The following is an 18,903-nucleotide window of genomic DNA, read 5'->3' as shown; positions in this document are numbered from 1 at the left end:
TCCTTCCCAGTGTAAGAATTGGCTTTTGTAGTCTGGTCTGCCCTGTTCCCATGATGCACTGGGCCAGGGACATACTAATTTGCATACAGCCAGGTTCTGAAACTGGGATGGTGCAATGAGCTAAAAAACGGTGTTGGATCTAACCCTGATCTCTTGACTGGGTGAGAGTACTCTGCTTAATTCAGAGACTCTGTCCATCACCACCCCTTGTTGTAAATAATTTTGTCCACCCTAAGCGTGGAAGGGTATACTCAGATGTGAGTCCCTTGCTCATTGGACCATCAGGATTCAAGCAAGCCGTGCCGAAGACGGCTGAAATGCCAGATACCGGTCCCCGGAAGCTTGTTTCCTTCCCAGTGTAAGAATTGGCTTTTGTAGTCTGGTCTGCCCTGTTCCCATGATGCACTGGGCCAGGGACATACTAATTTGCATACAGCCAGGTTCTGAAACTGGGATGGTGCAATGAGCTAAAAAACGGTGTTGGATCTAACCCTGATCTCTTGACTGGGTGAGAGTACTCTGCTTAATTCAGAGACTCTGTCTATCACCACCCCTTGTTGTAAATAATTTTGTCCACCCTAAGCGTGGAAGGGTATACTCAGATGTGAGTCCCTTGCTCATTGCACCATCAGGATTCAAGCAAGCCGTGCCGAAGACGGCTGAAATGCCAGAAACCGGTCCCCGGAAGCTTGTTTCCTTCCCAGTGTAAGAATTGGCTTTTGTAGTCTGGTCTGCCCTGTTCCCATGATGCACTGGGCCAGGGACATACTAATTTGCATACAGCCAGGTTCTGAAACTGGGATGGTGCAATGAGCTAAAAAACGGTGTTGGATCTAACCCTGATCTCTTGACTGGGTGAGAGTACTCTGCTTAATTCAGAGACTCTGTCCATCACCACCCCTTGTTGTAAATAATTTTGTCCACCCTAAGCGTGGAAGGGTATACTCAGATGTGAGTCCCTTGCTCATTGCACCATCAGGATTCAAGCAAGCCGTGCCGAAGACGGCTGAAATGCCAGAAACCGGTCCCCGGAAGCTTGTTTCCTTCCCAGTGTAAGAATTGGCTTTTGTAGTGTGGTCTGCCCTGTTCCCATGATGCACTGGGCCAGGGACATACTAATTTGCATACAGTCAGGTTCTGAAACTGGGATGGTGCAATGAGCTAAAAAACGGTGTTGGATCTAACCCTGATCTCTTGACTGGGTGAGAGTACTCTGCTTAATTCAGAGACTCTGTCCATCACCACCCCTTGTTGTAAATAATTTTGTCCACCCTAAGCGTTGAAGGGTATACTCAGATGTGAGTCCCTTGCTCATTGCACCATCAGGATTCAAGCAAGCCGTGCCGAAGACGGCTGAAATGCCAGAAACCGGTCCCCGGAAGCTTGTTTCCTTCCCAGTGTAAGAATTGGCTTTTGTAGTCTGGTCTGCACTGTTCCCATGATGCACTGGGCCAGGGACATACTAATTTGCATACAGCCAGGTTCTGAAACTGGGATGGTGCAATGAGCTAAAAAACGGTGTTGGATCTAACCCTGATCTCTTGACTGGGTGAGAGTACTCTGCTTAATTCAGAGACTCTGTCCATCACCACCCTTTGTTGTAAATAATTTTGTCCACCCTAAGCGTGGAAGGGTATACTCAGATGTGAGTCCCTTGCTCATTGCACCATCAGGATTCAAGCAAGCCGTGCCGAAGACGGCTGAAATGCCAGAAACCGGTCCCCGGAAGCTTGTTTCCTTCCCAGTGTAAGAATTGGCTTTTGTAGTCTGGTCTGCCCTGTTCCCATGATGCACTGGGCCAGGGACATACTAATTTGCATACAGCCAGGTTCTGAAACTGGGATGGTGCAATGAGCTAAAAAACGGTGTTGGATCTAACCCTGATCTCTTGACTGGGTGAGAGTACTCTGCTTAATTCAGAGACTCTGTCCATCACCACCCCTTGTTGTAAACAAGAAAGGAATGAAACGTGGACATGGCCAGTCGCGTGGTGGAAAGGCCCAAGGACTTGCCCGTATCTCGAGAGTCCTTAAAACGCTCCAGCGCCGTGTCGGCCTTATCACCAAACAGGCGAGTGCCGTCAAAAGACATGTCCATGAGCGAGCTCTGAACGTTCAAGGAGAACCAAGTGGATCTCAGCCAGGCGTGGTTCTGAAGTGCCACGGTCGTGGAAATTTCCCTACCGAGGGAGTCCGCGGTGTCAAAGCCACAACAAATGGCGAATCTAGCCACGTCCTTACCCTCAGCCACAGCCCGAGACAGCACAGTCTGGACCTCCTCTGGCCACTGAGGCAACACTGCGTGGGAATAGCGTGCGAGAAGGTATGCGGTGTTCACTGACCGTAGTCCTAAGCTGGCCGAAGAGAACAACTGCTTGCCAAACTGCTCCAATCTCTTAGAGTCCTTATCCGGAGGAGGAATGGGAAAGGCACTCTGGGACGTAGAAGCCTGAATGACTAGACTTTCGGGTGTAGGATGAGTGGTCAGAAAGGCAGGGTCACCCGGCACCGGGCAATGACGCCTGGCGACGTTCTTATCCACAGGGGCCCCCGTGGTGGGCCGTGACGAAGTGCCCAATAAGACTTTGGTGAGGGGATCATTAAAGGGCAGCAGTGGCTTCGAAGAAGTGGACGCCGGCTGGAGCACCTCAGCGAGGAGGTTTGTCTTCAGGTTCACCGTGGGGAGATCGAGGTTAAGGACCTTAGCAGCCCGATGGAGAACCACCATATACGAGGCAACTTCCTCCATAGAGGGCGGGGGAGAGGCAAGCCCCAGATCAGGGGAGACAACGGGGCCCCCAGCCTACTCCAAGTCATCCACCCAATCCTGCTCAGAATCACACTGACGATCAAGCGGGTCCTCAAATCCTTCCCAGTCATCCTCCTCTGTCAGCCCCGAAGGCACAGGCCTCGGCGGCGGGGCAAGAACCGCTGAAGGAATAAATGGCACCGGGAACGGCCGAGCCGGCGCCAGTCCTAATTCGAATCCCAGGCGGGGACAAATCCCTCCGGGAACCGGGGCAGAGGTGGAACCAGCGGTATGCACTGTGGCGCCGCCTGAGGCATGGGAACTCTTGGCACCAGGGCCGGAGCCGGCAGCATGTTCAAGTTCAAGTTAAGGGATTTGTATAGCGCACTACTCACCCAGAGGGTGTCAGGGCGCTTGGGGAGGGGGTTCATTCTATGTCGAATAGCCAGGTCTTGAGTTCTTTTCTGAAGGAGATGTGGTTTTGAGTAAGGCGGAGGTGAGTGGGGAGTGAGTTCCAGGGTTTGGCCGCCAGGAAGGAGAAGGATCTGCCACCCATGGTGGATTTTCGGATGCACGGGACTGCGGCGAGGGCTTGATTGGACGATCTTAGTTGGCGGGTGGGTGTGTAGAAGGACAGTCGAGTGTTGAGGCATTCGGGTCCTAGTTTGTAGAGGGCCTTGTGTGCGTGGGTGAGAAGACGGAACGTAATTCTCTTGTTGACGGGAAGCCAGTGGAGGTCTTTTAGGTGTCCGGTGATGTGATCTTGGCGGGGGATGTCCAATATGAGTCTCGCTGATGCGTTTTGGATGCGTTGCAGTTTTTTCTGTAATTTTGCTGTGATTCCGGCGTATAGTGTGTTACCATAATCCAGTCGACTCGTGACCAGTGCGTGGGTGACAGTCTTTCTTGTCTCGAGGGGGATCCAGTGGAAGATCTTCTTGAGAATACGAAGTACGTTGAAGCAGGAGGATGAGACTGCGTTGACTTGTCTGGACATCGAGAGAGAGGAGTCAAGGATGAAGCCAAGGTTACGTGCGTGGTCTGTGGGTATGGGTGCTGTGCCTAGAGCGGAAGGCCACCAAGAGTCGTCCCAGGCAGAGGGGGAAGATCCTAGGATGAGCACCTCCGTTTTGTCTGAGTTGAGTTTTAGGCGGCTATGTTTCATCCATTCGGCTACTTCTTTCATGCCTTCGTGAAGATTGGTTTTGGCGGTGTTAGGGTCTTTGGTGAGGGAAAGGATTAACTGGGTGTCGTCGGCGTAAGAGATAATGTTAAGGTTGTGTTGGCGCGCGATGGATGCGAGTGGGCTCATGTAAACGTTGAAGAGGGTGGGGCTGAGTGACGATCCTTGTGGTACGCCACAGATGACTTCAGTTGCCTCTGATATGAATGGGGGAAGTTCGGACTCTTTGAGTTCTCCCGGCAAGGAATGAGATGATCCATCCCAAGGCTTTTCCTTGTATGCCGATGTTGCTGAGGCGTTGTATAAGGGTGCTGTGGCAGACTGTGTCGAAAGCGGCGGAGAGGTCGAGTAGAATGAGGGCCGCTGTTTCTCCGTTGTCCAGTAGTGTTCGGATGTCGTCTGTCGCTGCAATGAGGGCGGTTTCGGTGCTGTGTTTGGCTCGAAATCCGGACTGAGAGGGATCGAGGGAGTTGTTGGATTCAAGGAAGGCGGCGAGCTGGCTGTTGACGGCTTTCTCAATGACTTTGGCGGGGAAAGGGAGGAGGGATATGGGTCGGTCATTTTTAAGTTCAGAGGGGTCTGCTGTGGGTTTCTTCAAGAGGGCGCTCAGTTCGGCGTGTTTCCAGCTTTCTGGGAAGGTGGCAGAGTTGAACGACCATTTGATGATATCGCGGAGATGGGGTGCGATGATGGAGTCAGCTTTGTTGAAGATGTGGTGGGGGCAGGGGTTGGTTGGCGAGCCAGAGTGGATTGAGTTCATTAGGCGGATGGTGTCTTCAGTGGTGATTGGGTTCCAGGCGCTGAGGTTGTTAGTTGGCGGTGTAGGATCAGAGGGGGGTGGGGAGGGTTGTTCGCAGGGAGTGTTCTCGAAGCTGTTGTGAATGTCGGCAATTTTGTTGTAGAAGAAGGAGGATAACGCATCGCAGAGGTCTTGGGAGGGAGTGATGTCGTTAGATGCTGCGGTGGGGTTGGTGAATTCTTTGACGATGTTGAAAAGTTCCTTGCTGTTGTGGGCGTTGTTGTCGAGACGAGCCTTGAATGCTGATTTCTTGGTGGATCGAATTAGTTGGTGGTGTTTGCGGGTGGCTGCCTTGAGGGTGGCCATGTTGTCGGTGGTTGGGTTTTTTCTCCATGTTTTCTCTAGGGTGCGGCATAGCTTCTTGGATTTTTTAAGGTCATCATTGAACCAGGGAGCCTTTTTGCTGCCTGATTTGATCTGGTGCTTTTTCAGGGGTGCTAATTCGTCAGCGCTGTGGGTGATCCATTGCTTGAGTTTGGTGGCCGCTTGGTTTGGGTCCAATGAGAGGGTGGGAAGGTTTTGGTTGAGTGATGTGAGGAGTTGGTCGGGGTGACTCTGTTCCAGTTTCTCCGAGGAATAGGTTGTGGGGGGTTGTGGGTCAAGGTGGTTTTGTAGCTGAAGTGAACACAGCTGTGGTCCGTCCAATGGAGAGCTGTGGTGCGATCGTAGGAAATGTGCTTGCTGGAGGTGAAGATAGGGTCGAGCGTGTGTCCGGCTGCATGGGTGGGGGTGTCAACAAGTTGTTTGAGTCCGAGATTGGCCAGGTTGTCCAGAAGGGAGGTGGTGTTGCAGTCGTGTTTGTTTTCAAGGTGGAAGTTGAGGTCTCCTAATAGAATGTAGTTCTCGGAGGCGAGGGCATGTGGGCTGATGAAGTCAGTGACGTTTTCGCTGAATTGAGTACGGGTTCCTGGAGGCCTGTAGATGAGGTTGCCTCTAAGTGTGGTCCTAGGGTCGGTGTGGATCTGGAAGTGGAGATGTTAGGCGGTAGTAAGATTGTCGTCGGAGCTGGTCGTGATTTTGATGGTGTTCCTATGGATAATGGCGATGCCTCCTCCTGTTTGATTGATGCGGTCTTTTCGGATGATCTTGTAAGTGTCCGGTATGGCTATGGCGATGTCGGGTGCTGATGATGTGTTCATCCATGTTTCTGTGAGGAAGGCGATGTCCGGTGATGCAGTGTCGAGTAAGTCCCAGAGTTCAGTTGCGTGTCTGTGGACCGAGCGGGTGTTCAGTAGGATGCACTTCAGGTGGTTATAGTCGGAGCTGTGTTTGGAGGAAGTGGATTTGGTGTGGGTCCTGAAGCAGGTGAACTTGCATGTGTGGCAGGCGAATGGACCGTGGGTACGTCCTGGGGTGGCTTCAGGTGGATTTAGGCCCAGATCCTTGTACTGGGGTGAATGTATGACATTGTTCTACATTCTGTCCATCAACTGTGTTTTTTGCAATTTTCACCCCGAGTGGGCTGGGTATGCTCAGACGTGAGTCCCAGGCTCTCCACACCACTGGAGTCAAGCTATCCAGGCTGAATGAAGGCTGATAGCCAGAAACCGGTCCTTGGATGCTTGATTCCGGTCTGGGAAAGACATGGCTTGGTAGTTCGGACTGGACTGTTCCCATGAGGCACAGGGTCAGAGCTGATTTGCATATAGCCAGTGTCTAACCCAGGGTGGTGTGGAGTGCAAAAAAACGATGGATTTAGGCCCAGATCCTTGTACTGGGGTGAATGTATGACATTGTTCTACATTCTGTCCATCAACTGTGTTTTTTGCAATTTACACCCCGAGTGGGCTGGGTATGCTCAGACGTGAGTCCCAGGCTCTCCACACCACTGGAGTCAAGCTATCCATGCTGAATGAAGGCTGATAGCCAGAAACCGGTCCTTGGATGCTTGATTCCGGTCTGGGAAAGACATGGCTTGGTAGTTCGGACTGGACTGTTCCCATGAGGCACAGGGTCAGAGCTGATTTGCATATAGCCAGTGTCTAACCCAGGGTGGTGTGGAGTGCAAAAAAACGATGGATTTAGGCCCAGATCCTTGTACTGGGGTGAATGTATGACATTGTTCTACATTCTGTCCATCAACTGTGTTTTTTGCAATGTTCACCCCGAGTGGGCTGGGTATGCTCAGACGTGAGCCCAGGCTCTCCACACCACTGGAGTCAAGCTATCCAGGCTGAATGAAGGCTGATAGCCAGAAACCGGTCCTTGGATGCTTGATTCCGGTCTGGGAAAGACATGGCTTTGTAGTTCGGACTGGACTGTTCCCATGAGGCACAGGGTCAGAGCTGATTTGCATATAGCCAGTGTCTAACCCAGGGTGGTGTGGAGTGTAAAAAAACGATGGATTTCGGCCCAGATCCTTGTACTGGGGTGAATTTATGACATTGTTCTACATTCTGTCCATCAACTGTGTTTTTTGCAACTGGGGTGGCTTCGCAGCATTGTGGTGTGCGTCCGGGGTTGAGGGCGAGGAGAGTTGCGGCATCATATGTGACTCTAGTGGGCTGGGTACGGCGGGGGCCAGGGGGTCTGGCGCTGGGCGCGGTCCAGGCGCAGACGGGCTTACCTTTGGCGCACCTTCGGCGCGCATGGGGCGCGTCCGCTGCGCGCAGAGGCATCTGTCATATGTGGATAGTGGGAGGGGAGGGGCAAGGGAGAGTCAGCTGGGAGGCGGGGCGGGTTGTGGAGGACGGGCTCTGTGGCACAACAACAGGAAAAATGGCCGCGAGAAACGAAAGTGGAGATAGGCTTTGGCACACAGTAAGTAATGGCTGGGACAGTCTGTCTTGCGAGTGCGATTATGATAGTTAGTAAATACAGGCAATGCACATTAGATAACGCAACACAAATGGCGCTACAGCTGCAAATGCGCGAGTTCGATCACAGTGTTACACCTCTAAAAGCGCTAAAAGTAATTATAAAGTTCTACAATGGTTGACGCGCTGTAGCGTTAGGCAATATAGGAGCCAGCAAATGAAAATCGGCAAGGCAATTCCGAGCGTAACTACGATACCAGGTGATGGCTGTGGGCGAAGGGAGCGACCGCTTCTGAACTCGTCAGGACCTCTTGGCGCCGAGGCCGGAGCCAGGGGCGCAGGATCCTGCGGCGCCGGGGTCAGAACCGCTGGCGGCGCCAAAGCTGGATCCGCCAAAGGAGTCGACGGACCAGCAGGATCCGGACACGGGACAACGGGCCCGAAGGTGCACCGGCGGGTGCCCGAGGCCTAAACAGGCGGTCCATAGCAACAAGAAATTCCTGCATTTGTGCGGGAGTCGCTGACGGACCCGGGTAAGGCGTGTAGGCTGCGGGACTTCCAGGCTCCAAAGGAGCCGCACCCCTCGTCCTCATCGGGGGACCGGCGGGGGGACGTCAGAGAGCGAAAACGCCTCTTCGACTTCTTACCCGAAGAGGAGAGGTGGTGACAAGGCCGCAAGCGGTCCCGGGAATGACCCCTGGATCTGGAACGGCACGGGGAGGAGTGCCAAACTTCAAACAACTTCCGGCGCCGCTCCCGCAGGGCCTTCGGGCCATAGCCCTACAGTCCAGACAGGACCGGGAGTCATGGTCGCGCTCCAGGCAGTAGAGACAGACGTCATGAGGGTCTACCACCGACATATTTCGAAGGCAGGTCCCGCAAGACTTAAAACCAGGCATCCCTACCAGCACCAGAGAAACCAACATGAGACAAAAGTCTCAAAAAGATAGTAAAAAAATGACTAGGGTACTTGCTTTAACCGGATCTGCGCTTACTGGCACGGAAAAAGAAAGAACTGACGCTAGCGCACATGGGTGGCGCCTAAATAGTCTCCATGAAGTTATCTCAGCGCATACGACGCCAGCGACGGCCGCAGGACGCCACCTACTGACGCGCAGGGTTACTGCTAAGCAAAAATTTCCGGATCCGGTCTGACGCCTGGGAATATTCTAAGGTAAGGAATCTATTACTATTGTGTCTCTTTCAGCTAGATTAATTAACTCACACATAGGCCTAAAGTGCTTTCACACTGGAATGTATATTGTCTTGTAACAGTTAACAGTTCATTAGCAATATTTCTCTAACCAGGTGCTCCGTGCGTAGTAACATCAGACTAAGTGCTTGTGCAACATGAAAGTAAGAGTGAGAGAACACAACAAAAATGTGTCAATCACATTTTTGTGGAGCCTGGCTACATACACTATACTTGTGGGGTACAGGTAAAGAATTGTAGACAGTCAACAGTTCGATCAGTATACCTATGTGTTGGATTTATATATGTAACCGGCCCTTTCTCAGCGACAGGGTGATAAAACCAAAAAATTAACAGCCCTTTAAAGTATATGAGAAACAAAAGAATGGAATAAAATATTTGTATATAATATGCTTATGAGTCACAATCTCTGAGGATCAAAAGAAAATATATCATGGAATCCGAATGGTCATTTTGTACCGTTCAAAAGGCTCCAAATGGTTGCATCTAGGACACATAGGAATGATTCCAATAGGGTGAATGTCTTTAATAAATGAATATACCCACAAAAGGTGAGAGTTGTATATTATATAATGGACACTCACCCACATGTGTAAAAGATGCGCAAACAACTTTGAAAAATTAACCTTTGTAGCATCATTGTCCAGGTACTAGCATACAAAATGAGTGGTGGTGGTGTCACTCCAAATACACACTTTCAGCGTGGTAATCTGCAAAAACAAAGACCAGCAGAGCGTCTAAGCTTAGCCTGTGCTTCCCATGCACCAAGCTCCAGCCCTTCTCTGAAGATCGCCAGGAATGGCACACTGATAATGAAAAATGCTGTGCATCGCACGGTGTGCATATGTTAAGATACAATGTATCTTCTCATTTAGAGATGGTGGCCGCTGATGTGCATGCTGGTGCTGACGAATGAATCAAAATAATTGTAAGTCAATCAGATAAAATGTATCTTCTTGGTAGAAGGAGGTTCTTGTCATGTAGTATGTAAAGTGTTTTGAGAATCTATGCATATTACTAGCATGTTTCGTGTCGTTATAGAGACAGCTTTTATAGTATATATTCAGTCAATTATAGACATACCAAATGCATTTGAGTATAATCAATTTAATTCTCATTGAACATCTGCCTCTGCCTTCTTACTCTACCGATACAGAAATGAGAACTGGAGAGGCCATGGTTTTGAGAGGGTACTATATGTGTGTAAAGAAGACATGCTTCCAAACTAAGGTGCATCTCTGGATTGATCCACAAAAATCATTACCTACCTTCAAATTCAAAGGTGAACCTCATGAACCCCCAAAGTAAGACAACTAAAGAAAATTATTTTCATCCGGAGAACATTTTTCAAAGGGATAAAGGGGTCAAGCCCCAGCCTCTATATCCTGCTGAACACTCTTTTAGCTAGTGCTGCATACAAATATATGAGAGACTAGGAGAAATTCTTAGTTGAGCTTTAGGAATACTGACTAATCCTGTATCATGTATGGGCTTGCTCAATAAATGTTTATGAAATCATACACAGGACAGGAACATTTTTTAAATTGTATGTGATGAAATACAACATCTCATGTGAGCAAGATATTCAGAAAATGTACCAAAAACTCAGAGTTGAGAAACACTCTTTCAATATCAATAAAGAATAATAATAAAAGTGTAAACAATGAATTGCTCTGTTTTCACTCTTACCAGTGGAATGACAAATGGATCTTTGAAGCTGAGACTTGCTGCAATTGTGAGCACTGGATCTAAACAGCACAACAATGCTGCAAAGAGAATCATTTTCCCAATATGTGGTTCAACAGGCAACCTAGCCAAGTGGAAACCCAAGGGGGTTAATTCTTCTTCTTTATCCAGAGCATTCTGTAAAAGAAACAGTATCTCTCATATCTGAAACAGCAGATAACATTTTTTTAAAGGGGGTAAGGCAGAGTACAGTAATTAAATAATGCGAATAAAATCAGACATGAATACTTGGAATGGAGAAGCCCCTCTGTGTAACTTTCAATATTTAAGATAGTGTTGCTTGCTGAATGGTAAGGCTTACTAGTGGGAATGTCTGACATTACAGAAAATATTTATCTTCTTTCACAAAGTATTAACAGTCCAAAAACCATCAACATCTCCTAGCACTCACTGACTTTATTCTGGTCTTTGGCCCTGCACAACAGTCTATCTTTTGGCTAGGTTTGCGCTATAGAAATACCACATACATGCATTCCAAACACATGCCCACTACATCAGATGTGTATCACTAGGACCGCATACACATTTCAGGGCAAATCCCCTAAACAGCATTAAAAAAAAAAAGTTGTATGCAGTTAGTAAGCATGTGATTCATATTACACTGCTCCCCATGCTCCCTTTTGTAGATTTGTGAGCACTGCATAAATTCACAAAGTTGTAATACTGACTAAATTTATAAGGCAATATGGTACGCTTTAGGAAATTCTATCTACATATATATATGTTCTCACTGAAAAAGAAGGGGTTGAACTAAATTATGGTTAGAACTGGTTATAACACATTGACTTATGTTAAAAACACTTTAAAACTTGCATTTATGGTTACAAATAAAAACAAAACACTTAAATTCACACAAGTTATGGTTAGCTCTGCAATCCATAACTCACATAGAAGGAAATAAGTTACTTACCCATAACTCCGGTTCTCCAGCATTCTATCATAGATTCATATGCTTGAATAGATCCAATCCAATCCAAAAATTATTTCGGCCTATAGATCCCCTTCGTCAGACTGAACCCCTAGTGTTTTACAACATTAGTACATACTTTAACATCACTCCATCTTTTACTAAAAGGTATCTTCACCAACCCATCCTCACCCTTATATGATCTAAACTTCAGCGAATTAGAATTCCCTACCTCAAGCCGTCCTCCCACTGTAGTCTCACATTTGAGGGGAGGAGGGAGTACTGGGAGGACTTCATGTGAATCTATGAAAGATTCCAATGCTGGAGAACCGGAGTAACAGGTAAGTAGCTTATTTCCTCATCCAGCATTGGATCTTTCATGGATTCCCATGCTTGAATATCAAATTAACATAACAGTCTATAACTTAATTTTTCATCAATGTCTGTTCTGTGCCAAGACGCATCCCAAATCACCTTGCAATTTTCTGTTTGTATACTGCCTTTTCTTTACTTACCAAACTAAATGCAACAAACAACTGATGTGTCCGTCTTATATCTTTGGCAACCTGCAAATAAATCTTCAGGCACCTTTTAATGCCCAAAGAATGTAATGCCTTCTCTGCTGCGGGTACAGGCTTTACAAAGAATGTTGGCAACGTTATCTTGTGTGTCAAATGAAAAACAGTTGGCACTTTTGATATAAACTTTGGGTTGTCATAAGTGTTACATTGTCTTTCATAACTTTAAATATGGCTCGCTGAAACTTGAAACCTGTATTTCCGCTATTCTCCTTGCAGATGTTATCACCAATAAAAAAGCAGTCTTCCATGTTAGATGCTTTAATGATTCTCTTGGTATTGGTTCAAACTGAGCATTTAGTAATCCTGCTAAAAAATGTATTAAACTCCCATTCCGGTGCCACTCTCTATTAGTGGAAATTCTGTAAACAAACTGTTCATAAATTCTTAAATTATTCTTTGAGAATATAATTAAATTGTATTTGGCCTTCTAAGAAATCGTGAAATTGCTGCCAGAGGAACAGTCACTGACCCTTATGATAATCCAGACTTTCTAAATGTAACAAGTCAGGCAAAAATTCATGCGCTTCCATGTGCATCAGATCTAACTCTTGCTCACATGCCCAAAGCACAAATAGTTTCCATTTCATGTTACAGGTTCGGACTGTTGAACGAGCCCTCCCTTTCTTTTATATTTCTCTGCAATCTTCTGGCAATCTCAAACGTCCAAACTAACTACAAGTCTTGATGAGCCATGCCTTCAAGTCTAACGACTCTGGATTGGGATGGAGCACCGGACCCTTGTCCTTGGAAAGCAGCTTCACATTCACTCTGAAAAGTACTGGCCTGTTGAAACACATCTCCAACAGGCCTGCATACCAATATTGACATGGCCATGCTGGTGCTATAAGAATTGGCATATAACTCGCTCGCTTCACTTTGCACAATACCCTCGCTATCAAAGGTATTAGTGGAAATGCATAAAAGAATTTCCCTTTCCAACTTATTGTGAATACATTGCGTGGTGTTCCTGGGCCATACCAGCTGTTCGCAAATTTCTTGCCTTGCTGTTCAGAATAGTAGGAAAAATAACCCATTTGGGTTTTCCCCATTTCAGAAATATTTTGCTCAGTTGTTGAAACTTTATTTCCAACTCATGAGTATCAAAAAGCTGCCTGCTCAAATGACCTGCCAAGTTGTTGTCTATTCTAGGAATATGCTCTGCCAGTAACAACACTTTGTTGGCAATGGCCAGTTCCCAAAGCTTTGTGCTTCTTTCAATAGGATCAATGACCTTGTTCCTCCATGTTTCTGTATGTAACACACTGTTGTCATATTGTCTGTTCTCACCATAACATTACATAACTAACCGCTGAAAGGCTAAGAATGCCAATATCTCAGCCCTCAGCTCCAACATGTTTTTGTGTAATCCCTTCACGAACTCTGACCAAATATCATGAACTACTCTGTTCGCTACATGTGCTCCTCATCCTATTATTGAAGCATCCATCGTCAGGTATCTTTGTTGCCTTTTCATTTGCCAACTTTGATCTCTGAACACATTGTTGCTTTTCATCCAGCATCAAAATGCTTCTTTCATATTCAGAGTTATGTTTACTATATCGTTCTCATCTCAATTGTTTTGGTGCCATTGTCTGACTGCCTCTTCTTGAATCGCCCTCATTCATAGTCTGCATTGGGGTATCCACGGAAGAAATTAAGACATTGCCCCTAACACTGCCTTCATTCATCTCAGTGTTTCCCTTATTCTTTCCACCTCGCCACTTGAATCATCAGCTTTTTTCTTCTTTCCTGTGATTGGAATACCATGCACTTTACTGCCTTCATTATTATTCTTTAAACACCAAATTCTGACTCAATTCCATCCTCGACTTCTTTGTATTTATAGCAAGCCGTAAAAACAGAAGAACTTTTTTGAGTGAACTCGGTTACCTACTTGTTTCGATTCCATGTGGTAGCCTTTATCAACCAATCATCCAGGTAAGAATAAACCATACCCTTTCATTTCTTATAAGAGCTGCCACTATAGACATGCCTTTTGTGAAGATTCATGGGGCTGAGCTCAGACCAAAGGGTAGGGCTTTTAACAGACAATGTTGTCCTGCCAGAATGAAACGGAGATAATTCCTGTGATTCTTGTGAACTGGTATTTTGAAATAAGCACCTTCCAGGTTTATAGAGCGGAGCTAATCTCCTTTCCTTATGAAGGGTAGAATCTCATGCAATATGAACTTGTGAAAACTTTGTTGCTTTATATAATTGTTTAATTCCCTTAAATCCAATATTGGACGTCACCCTCCTGATTTTTTTCAATACGAGAAAGAACCTCAAATAAAATCCTTGATGAGTCTTCTCCATTGGCACCTTCGCTATTGCTCTTTTCCTTTATAATTCTGATATTTCCTTTCATAATTCTCATGAATGTTTGTGCTTTACAATTATTTTTTAGAGTAGTTGGTGGCTCCTCTACAGATTTCATAACATGTCCCTGCCGTGCAATATCCAACACACATTTGTCGGTTGCTACTTGCTGCCAATTTTTGTAATAAAAAAGCATCCTTCCCCCTGGCAGCTGAACATCCGGGACTGATACTTCGAGAAAATCATTATCTTGCGCTTTTGCCCTCATATCTTGAAGTCGGACTTCCCCTTCTTACTCTGCTTTGGTTTTGACTGTAGCCTTGTCCTTTCTTCCTCTACTCTTTATTTTGTTGTCCGTACGAATTGTACAGTCAGTCCTGTCTGTATGATGCATTGTCTGTAGGTACAAAAAGAGGATCCCTGCTATACTTGTGAAAAGAACTGTCTCTTATAACCTCTATAAGGTTGTCTTCCTTGCAACATACCAAGCAAACATGCTGTCTCAGTGTCCGCCTTTATTGCTTGAAGTGCTTCATCCACCTTACTGCCAAATACATTTTTACCATGAAATGGCAGCATTCCCATCACCCGTGCCTGAACTTATGGTCTGAAATCGTACTTTTCAACAAGCCATATCTTCACATAACTGTAGCATTTCCTACTTGCCTAAATGCAAATGCTGATGTATCCATGGCCGCATGTATAAATGATGCGGACAATAGCTCTCCATCCTTTAATATCACCTCCGATTTTTCCTTATCTTCCCCTGGTAACGTCGCTAGGAGTGGGGCCATGTCACTCCATAATTATCTGTCATAGCGAACCACAATTGCCGTAGAATGTGCAATTTTATTTGCATCAGCCGCCAGCACATTCACTCTCATCCCCATTGAGTCCCATTTCCTGCCGTTCTGGTCTGTTGGAGCTGTGCATGGCGATGACTCGTTTCATGATCGTTATGAATCTGCCGCATTGACTGACTAAGTGTGCACCTGATTCAGAATAAACGTTTTTGCATCCTAAGAGGCCTTGTAGTTTTTTCTATTTTAGAGAGATTTACCAACATAGTTGTTGGATTCTGCATCAATATCAAAGGTTCTTGCTGTAAGTGCTTCAATACAGGAATAGATCTTGTGCCTCTGTGCATCTTCTCCTTATAATCAAACGAAAAGCACAATTCTCTATAACAGAGATCGGTAGACTACAATGTTCTGAGGCCTACTCTATCAGGGAATGAAATCTCCCTATGTAATCTGGGGAACCATAATGATGCACAAGCTCTAGACTGGCATCCTCCAGAGCGATGAATTGATTCCACTCTGAATCACTATCCGGCGTTCCAGGCCGGCTTTCCAGGCCGGCTTTGTGTATCTTCATCTTTATCTCCTTTACTGTCATCACCCCCTGCACTACTAGAGGGTGAACCTAGTTGATCATCATCAGGTAGTCTCTCATCTGGATTCTTGTTCTTAGATTGTTGCTGTCTTTGACTTTCCTTATCTTTTTCTTGGCATTTTTACTGCTGCACGTTTGTTGGCTGAAGGGTCATGGTGTCTACTTGCCCCCTCTGTTCTGTCTCGGGTGGAAGCCTCTTCTAAATGTCTGCAACCATATTTTGCAGTGATGTAAGCATATGTAAAAGCACATGTATTAGTTTGCCAGATGCATTACTTTCTCCAATGAGAATTCTCATATTCCTCATCATCAATATATTGTATGTTCAGATCACCTGGGTGAGCTACCTCTTCCTACTCATCACTGTCATCAGTATGTCATCTAAATCAGGTAATTTATTTCTCTGACAATGTACTGGCTGTCTGTGTTGCTGTGGGGAAGGGAATGCTGATAAACGGTCATGAAATAATTTAAGTGGTGGTTTTGGTGGCACTCATGACACTAATATCTCTTCCTACATCTCACTTAATCTTTTTTTGCAACTTATTTGGTGTTGCCAATGCTGGTTTGTATAAAGCATCTGTTGTTGCCTGTGCTTGTTTTTGGCTATCCAGCTGCCATTCATACGTCGCTGGCAACAGCTGATTTTTGCTGGTCGACGCCATTATTTTCCTCATTGCTGTGTTTTTAAGAGAATGCCTCCTCGCCGACAGCCTCCCTTTCCTCTGTCACTGTCCTCATTTTCGACAGCAACATTGGTGCCACACTCGTCGACGGTGTTTCCTTTGACAACTGCTCTATCACAGACGTTGCTCTAGTCTATACCTCCCCAGTCGGCGACGAACCTCTCCCATCCTTCACCTTGCTCGTCAACGGCAATTCCTTCATTTTACCGTTCGTTGGAGATAACTCTCTCCTCGTCGTTGGGGGATTGTTTCCTTTATTTTTTGCCTCCGACTCTACAATATTATGCTTATTAGCCTCACTTTTTTCAGAGATACTTTAGCATTGTGTTTATGTTTCTTTCTAGGCATTTCAGCTCATTGCCCTCACCTCAGACATTTTTATGCTTTACTTTGTGATCTGTGTGATTTGGACACGATGTCTGACTCTTATTCACAGAGTCAAAGGGCCCTTTATCTCGCTTTTCGGCTGCATTCTCTATATACATATACTTTCCATAGAGATTTAAAGCCAGTCGTTTTTCTCTGCCCTTCAAAGTCATGACTGAGAAAGTCTGACATATCTTGCATGCAAACTGGCTTGTGCTCTGGATTTAAACAGTAGAGACACTTTTCATGTGGGTCCTCTACATAAATCTTTTTTCACACATAACAAGCATGTTTTAAATAAAGATTTCTTCAATGCTGCGTCAGCCGTACATTAAAATTCATTCTATCTTAAGAGCAGTCAGATAGATTTTCTACCACACGTTCATTTGTAGGTACCCTAACAGTTTGAAGCTTCAGTGTGAGGACAACTGGAGCCAGGGCATTCCGATTCACTCAATTAACAATGAGGATGGGTTGGAAAAGTTGCCAGTTAGTTAATGATGGAGTGATGTTTAAGTATGTACTGTTGTTGGAAAATACAGAGGGTTCCCAGTCTGGCAACAAGGAATTATTTAAGTTTGTGAATCTATGAAAGATCCAATGTTGGAGAAGTAACAGATGGAATAACTAATCTTACAGATGAAATTACAAGCGTTATTACACTTAACAATATGGAAGAGAACACTATGAACGTAGATATTATAAGTTTGACAATGGGTCCACTTAGTCAGCTAAGTTTCGACATGCCAGGATTCATTAAGATCAGTAGATGGGAAGAACGTTAAGGGTCGGAAAAAAAGTTTATAATTTCAAATTCTAACTCCCATAGGATATATGACGAATGTAAAACAACAAATAGATGAACAGATTTACACACCAAAATTGGCATGGAAGTAAAACTTTACTCAGAAACCATGTTTCTTTTGATTTGATGTAATGTGGTTCAGTAGATTCTGAGATATCAGTATTTGAAAAAGGTGCTGTGTGGGATTGAAAGGATTAACACTTTTGTATATCTTATCTGTGGGAAAAACATTAGTTAATTTGCTAATAACTAGCAAGATTTGCCAATATTAAGCACTGTAAATACATACCCATTACCATTGACATTTTTGAATTTGTACAAGGGGTGGTGGGAGTGGACATATGATATTACGTTTGGCACTTTGTGATTAATATGCTCAAAATCTGACTGGAGCTAGTATGAAATAGTTTTCAACTTGCATATCAACCTTTGTGCCAGTCCATGAAGGCAGAGCATAGTTTATAGGGGAGCAGAGTTTAAAGGGGGAGGGTCAATAACATGTTAATTTGCTTATACCTTTGGCACCGTTTGCTCAATCTGTGTGAAGAGTGTCAAGTATTTAGCAATTGATACCCACTGCATGTTTTTAGGTTTCATGAAAATCCAGTAGGGAGGTGGGTAAAGTTAAAATTGAAGTGATACTCCAAAGTATTTTTGATTTACTAATAACTCTGGCACCATTTCATGGATCTGTAGAAATCTGTAGAAAATGGGCAGAAACTTAGCATGTTTGATCTTCTTTTCATATTTGTAAGTTCATGCAGCTTCATCACAGGGTTTGGGGGGCAGAAAAGTGGTCATTAGCTAACAACATCAGGAGAGCCAACATTTGCTAAAAGCCTGAAAGATTTTGTTTTTTGATTGGTATGTCAAGTGTTGTACCAATCCATTCAGGGTGGGCAGTTAAAAGAGGGCAATACAATGTTCCATTGCGTATTGCTTTAGCACCATTTGATAAATCTAAATCAAATGTGGCAGGCAGTTAGTTCTAACACCCAGCGCAGGTATTTCAGGTTTTGTGCAGACCGAAAGGTGGGCTGGAGGAAGATCAACTTTTTTTTTATATATTATAACTTTGACACTATCTGATGGACCTGCAAAACATGTGTCAGAAACACAACATGTTTAGCCTACTCTTGGCTTTCTCAATCACTGACAGTCCCTATCAAGGAGGGAGGAGCTTTCAGGGCAGCGGGTACAAGAAGCATCCATCTGCTACTACGTTTGGCACAGTCTGATGAATCCATACAAAATATTTTAAAACGTTTGTCAAGTTTATGTTGATTATGTCAAGTTTCAAGTAGATCAGTTGGGTGGGCTGCATAGGTAAATGGGAAAGCAATTCGATTTTTAACACTGATAACTTAGATGCAGTTCAATTAATCTATAGGAAATTTGG

At 45.3% G+C, this 18,903-nt stretch overlaps 1 protein-coding gene across 4 annotated transcripts in view; it reads right to left on the bottom strand.

The window, feature by feature from the left end:
* The window catches only part of DHX36 (DEAH-box helicase 36), a 445,724-nt gene that overhangs the window by 112,513 nt on the left and 314,308 nt on the right, over positions 1–18,903 (bottom strand). For all 4 annotated transcript variants that reach the window (XM_078667890.1, XM_078667891.1, XM_078667892.1 and 1 more), the window contains one exon: positions 10,389–10,562. In XM_078667890.1, the coding sequence (XP_078524016.1) occupies positions 10,389–10,562 (174 nt within the window). The remainder of the gene's footprint in view (positions 1–10,388; positions 10,563–18,903) is intronic.

Source organism: Lissotriton helveticus, chromosome 11, assembly GCF_964261635.1.
Source record: "Lissotriton helveticus chromosome 11, aLisHel1.1, whole genome shotgun sequence".
Lineage (NCBI taxonomy): Eukaryota > Metazoa > Chordata > Amphibia > Caudata > Salamandridae > Lissotriton > Lissotriton helveticus.
Note: the sequence above shows the minus strand (reverse complement) of the source record. Positions and strands in the feature narration are given on the sequence as shown.